This window comes from Eurypyga helias, unplaced genomic scaffold (genome assembly GCF_000690775.1).
Source record: "Eurypyga helias isolate BGI_N326 unplaced genomic scaffold, ASM69077v1 scaffold5079, whole genome shotgun sequence".
NCBI lineage: Eukaryota > Metazoa > Chordata > Aves > Eurypygiformes > Eurypygidae > Eurypyga > Eurypyga helias.
In genome coordinates this window covers 19,454-25,432 of record NW_010272693.1, presented here as the reverse complement: position 1 = coordinate 25,432, position 5,979 = coordinate 19,454, and the positions used below count along the sequence as shown (strand labels likewise).

The window sequence follows — 5,979 nt, the reverse complement described above, 5'->3', positions numbered from 1 at the left end:
CATTTGTGCCTACAGGGCAGACAAAAATGCCTATTGAAAGGACAGTGTTGTAAATTAACGTTACGCTTGCAAAACTACTAATAGAATGAAGGCTGCCAACCAAACCTTTCTGAACTGTGATTATGCACGAACTAACATTTCTTGTGGATATTTCTTCTGGCATTGAGACCATGCCCTGTTCATACTTCCAAAATCAAACCAACGTTACATACAGTTTCAGTAGTAATGAGGCAACATTCTTTGAAACATACGTTAAGTAGCTGCAAAGTGGTTAGGCCTTGATTGAATCATCTTTATGTAGAAAAGGTCGTTTTATGTATGTGTTCAGAATTTAAAGTATATAAATTCACTGAGTTAGTGCTTCAAGTATCCTTCCTCATTAGGGATGGACACAAGTACACATGTATATTTCTGCACTAGGTTTTTACCCTCCTGGGTTCACCCTTGCAGTCCTGTGTGCAAAACTGCTAGGGCAACAAAGGGATTTTCATCCTGTACAAGCAGGCTGGCTACTTAAAAATTCATTCAGTTTCAGTTTCTTAAGGTTTGAGAATTCCCCCCTCGCAAACAAACAAATAAAACCCCCAAAAAACCACCCTAACCTTGTCTCTTATTTACTACAGAACTTGGTTATCTTAACTGGAGTAGGAGAAGCAAAAACTGATTACCTTGTGATTTACTAAAAAGTGACATTTGGTCAGTGCTGCGCTTTGGTTCAGAATTAAGAGTTCTACCTGGGAAAACAGCTGGTGTCCCTCTTCTCTAGTATATCTGAAGAGATCCTTTTAAAAATGGAAAAAAATTATGATATTGACCAAGAATCTTAGAATGAAGATTAAAAATGTTGCAAGTAAACCTAGCCAGGGTGATGCAAAAAGAGGCAGAAAACATTTCAGAGGAAAGTATACAAGTTAAAATATATTTACATATATATACACGAGTATAGAAACATTAAAAAACAGCCATCCCCTCTGTAAAACTTCCAACTGTGCTTAACTTCTCATGAAGCAAATATTTACATTGACTTCAAAAAGAGCTAAAAATAGTGTGCAAAATTAAGCATAACCTTACATATTTTAAAATTAGAGTAAGGATTTATAAAAATCACTCATATTTATCAAGCTTTGGCTCTTGTTAACACCTGTTCGTATGCTTTTACTTAGTGATGTTCCCTTTTGCAATAGCCTCTCTGATTTGACGATCAAGCTCACTTACAATATGGTCTTCATGACTGTACACTCCCGTTCTCAGCAGGGTGTCCCTCTCTTCTATCAGACGGGAGAGATAGTCACCCATATTCTCATTCAGTTTTCTAGAATGAAGACTATCCACTCTACCAGCAGAATTATCTCTAACATCTTGCAATTGCTTTCTCTCTTCTTCTTGTTGCTTTAGCCTGATGTTGATAAAATGGAAAGAATCAGAGGATGAGCCATATTGAAAACCGCTGGTTATTTTCATATGATGTCTTTATCTACTGAAAAGCGAGTAAAATAACAAAATCTATAAAAGGTAAAAAAATTATCCTCTCTTTAGGAAAAACACAACTATAAGAAGTGTTAACATAATACTTAAGCATCTTTTCAGTATGCATACATAACCATCAAGGCTCCTGTTTTGGTCACTCAAAGAGCACTCAAAAGGATTAAACATACAGAACTACTGCAGGTAGTTTTTGGAGGAAGTCATTAGCTAGATTTAAATTTTTAATGTATTCAAAATATGAATAGTACATGCCTCTTTTATAGATTTTTCTATACTGTAGTACTGTTGCAATTTCTAAATGTGCAATCTTTACTTAAGGACATTGAACTGTGTTCTTTCAGTGGACTGAGAGCCAACTATAAATTTGATTTAACTGAACCTTCTCCTAATTCGAGGCAGACAGCAAGAAAAGAGAAGGATGGGGAGGAAGAAAAAAGGAATTACAAACGCGTTTATACCTGTTAAGTTCATTTCTGATATCCTCCAACTCTTGTCGGTCTGTTTTCCCCAGCTCTTTTTCTTCCGCTGCCAAATAGCGCAACCTCAAGTGCTCCAGCTCTTGTTGCTGCTTTTTAAGGTGAGCCATTGCATTTTCTTGTTCGCGCTAATGCGGGAAGGGTGAAAACATAACACAGTTGACTACGTGATTCTACGTAAAACTGCTAGTTACAGTGACATGAGAAAAACTTCACGAATTCATAATAAGTAAGTCTCCAGCAGTATTAGAAATGTAGGAGTTCAACAGTTAGGACACTTTATATCTGTAATGCAGTAAGACCAGAGACTATCACGATGGTAATAAACCTGTCCAGGCGGGATCAGCTGATCCCCAGTCACAGATTAACAAAACATTATCAAAATCGCAAAAAAATGTTGTTACAAACGCTTTTACAAACTGATTAATTCAGTAACATAATACTTGTACTTATGGAACTGCTCAAGATACTGAGATTTATCCCTTCACTACATGGCATTTGAAATTGTAACTATTTTTGAGGAAACTTCCATCATCAACCCCACAGTGCCTAGCGTCAAAGCTTTAAGGACTACTTTTTGAAACTGTTGGTTAAAACATAAGCCTTGAAAACGAAAAGTCTGGTGATGCTTCCTTCTATATTTGTCTAGCTGTACGCAAAGCCTTAGATAAGTTATTCTGTGATTTCATCCAATTAATCTATCCAGTCTAAAAGTTTGATTGATTCTATTTTTTTTTCTTTTTGAGCTCTATACAGACACTCTAACAAAATTAAAGTTTCAGTCCACTACCGCTTTGTGACATTGAAGTGTCTTAATGAGAATTGTGGTCCTTTCTCCACTTTTCCTCCCAGTCATTTTCCATACAACCTTATGCACTAACTCAGTACAGTCAGTCTTACACTCCGAATGAGACAGAAGACCTGAGGTAAAATGGCATTTTTTCGTGTAGTTAAAAAAATAAAGGCAGGAGGTTACACAAGCATCCTGGACCTAGACATACCATGGAGTGCAATGGTACCTTTGTAATTGCTTTCATCTTAAATATTTCATTGTTCATATGGTCAGTTTCATATTCATTAAAGGGGTAAAAAAAGACAATTTTGTCTGATATGTGTAAGCTTATTCACTGTACAGTCTGCCCAGTAATATTTGGAAGAGGCATTAAGGAAGTCTCCTGAATCTCAGTTCCCAGCATCTTAAGCACCTGTCAATGATCAGTAAATGCTAAGAAAAATCTGAATTTCAGAAGGAACTGCTATAAACAAAGACACTAATTGTTAATGTGAACTGGCAGTGCAATAGAGAAGTACTCAACAAGAAATCATAGCATGTATGTAACCCCAAAATACTTCATTTTTATACTAAATCCAATACACCAGCCAGGCAAATGGTTAGAACTGCAGTGAGACAAGCCAAAAAGCCTGAACAACTTGTTGAAGAGATACATACTAATAATAAAACCAGAAGCAGGAATCCTGCCAGAGAGTCTACAGCTGATAAATGATTGAAGTATAAAAAAGCATGCGCGGAAGATAAGGCCATAGTTCATCCTTCTCCATCACGTGTTCACTGCTGAAGAACATTTCCACATGAGAGGCACCCTTTTTTACGTGCGACAGGTTTGAAGAACAGTCTCAGACTGAAGTAGAATAGGTTTTACAACAGGAATCTACAGATACATATAGAAAATAATAACAAATCACTACAGCCAGCTGATATTTATCCAAAAGTATGCAAGAGATCGATGGAAATTCAAACACAAAGTTGTAAGACTAACTGGAGGTGCAATCTGTCACTAAAATTGGTGTTCACATGACAGGAGTAACTACGTCCACACCTTTTATTTTATTCTTTCTTTAAACACAGGCCATAGGAATATCCAGGATCTTGCAGAAAGACTTACTTCCACAGTGGCCAAATTGGCTGAAACCATAACTAAACCAAAACTAACAGGATATATGGGTACATGAGGAAGAACATCAGGAGTCCAGCTTTTTAGAAAAGTCACACTTCCAACCAGTTAAAAAACCAAACAAACAAAAAAACCCCACCAAACACACAAACCCAAACCACACCAAAACACCACACCAAAGAAACCACGCACAACCAGCCACAGAACTAAGCTGTCATGAAGAAAGTTCTTTCAGATTACTCAGAATTCAGAATACCAGATGAAGGATAGCAGAATTTCCATGATAGAAAAAATTCCACGATAGCAAGGAGGTAACCGTTAACTCTCCAAGAATGTACTCTTTGATATGTTCATAAATGAGGAAGTCACTCCGGAATAAACAGTTTGCTGCCAATACAAGATTATTCAGTGGGAAAAAAGTGGATGTGAAAGAGTGGGATCAAATTATGAATTAGTTTGAAAAGGAAACAGAAATTACGAATACATCCATGTCTGTCAATCACGACAGCCTGAATGCAACTGCTGGGTCACGATGTACTTAACTCATTGACTGAGGGCAACTGGAGGATATTCAAAGATATCCAAGAAGGGTTTCTAGGTCTTGTGCATCTTACTGCTGGCCCCTGTATAGGCTAGATTGGTATTTCACACATCAGTTGGCAACCTCGTTTTTTCCACCCAATGAAAAGCACCATCTGAAAGTCAAAACTAAGTAAATACCAACTTCATAATTAAAGTTATTACAACAGTGGCAATTAATCACTTAAGCAATATACCAAACATGTTCGGAGCGTCTTAATCACAGAATGTTTTGAATTTAAATATACATTTGTATTTTAAAAAAAAATGCTAGAGATCCAGCATTACTGTTAAATTATTTAACAACAAAAAGACAGAAGGTGATGTTTGTGGTTTTGGTTTGTTGTTTGGTGGTTTGGGTTTTTTTCTTTCTTTTTTTTTTTTTTAATAAAGGCCCTGAGAGTATCACAGTGGTATTCTCTGATTTCCAAATATCTGGATAGGCAACAGTATCCAGACCGTAAAGCCACATTTCAAGCATACAATGGACTATGAGAAGGAGTGGACTTATCAACTATTTTGATAGTTGTACTTATCTTGTTGTTTGCTTTGCGAAATGCAGGCAGTAAGATAAAACACTGAGCATGACCTAGTCTCAAATAGGTTGGTATAAAAACAGTACAGTGTTATACAGTAACTTAAGTTATAGTACAAGTAAATAAACAGACAGCAAATCTGATTATCTCAATTACCCAAATTCTAGAAGCATGAGAATAGCCTAATAGTTACTTTCTTGAGACCATTGCTATTCTTGGTGCTCTCATTAGATCTTCTGAGTTAAATCCTTTTCAAAATGAAGGATGTTAAAATCATAGAATCATAGAACGGTTTGGGTTGGAAGGGACCTTAAAGATCATCTAGTTCCAACCCCCCTGCCATGGGCAGGGACACCTTCCACTAGATCAGTGGAAAACCTTGCTGTGTTTCAGGAAAAAAAAAAAAAGTTGACATTAATACCTTAAGGTAAACATAAGACTTAAAATTTCAAGTATGTTAAACCTCCTTAGAAAGTTCTACTTAGCCTCAGGAGAGGAGTTGCCCTGTACATGTAGAACGAGTCTAGAAATTTCAACGTTCCTGTCCCTAAAGGTACAGAATCCAGTAGTTCAGTCTGGTGACTAGCTACCTGTCCTGATTAGACAAGTCCAAAGAAACTTGTTATACATACCCTTGTAGTAGGCATAATGCAGTCTGCATATCCAAATTCTGGAATTAATTTGTCTAATACAGCCTGGTTTTCCTGTTGACATTATCTAACAATTGTGAGAGTCTTGGAGGCCACACAAACTGCCCCATCTGTAGGAAAAAATAATCTCCTTTTCTAGCCTATTATGCTGATTTGTAGATACGATTAGTTTCAGTTCAATGCATTGGAGCAGATTGTGATGAAAAGATTAATTTCTAAAAAAAAAAACCCAAACAAACAAACACCAAACCAAACCAACCTCCTTGCTCTGCAGTTCAGTTTATTCATGCCCCAATTGTCCCATTTTAAACTAAAATCAGTTACACTAGTGAGCATGTTC

The 5,979-nt window shown here is 36.7% G+C and overlaps 1 protein-coding gene across 1 annotated transcript in view; it reads right to left on the bottom strand.

Annotated features, from left to right (window-relative positions):
- Window positions 1-1,155: 1,155 nt before the first annotated feature.
- Window positions 1,156-5,979, bottom strand: part of CEP120 (centrosomal protein 120kDa) — a 24,146-nt gene continuing 19,322 nt past the window's right edge. The window contains exons 10-11 of the mRNA XM_010159208.1: window positions 1,944-2,089; window positions 1,156-1,396 (exon numbers count right to left, since the gene is read on the bottom strand). Of these exons, the coding sequence (XP_010157510.1) occupies window positions 1,156-1,396; window positions 1,944-2,089 (387 nt within the window). The remainder of the gene's footprint in view (window positions 1,397-1,943; window positions 2,090-5,979) is intronic.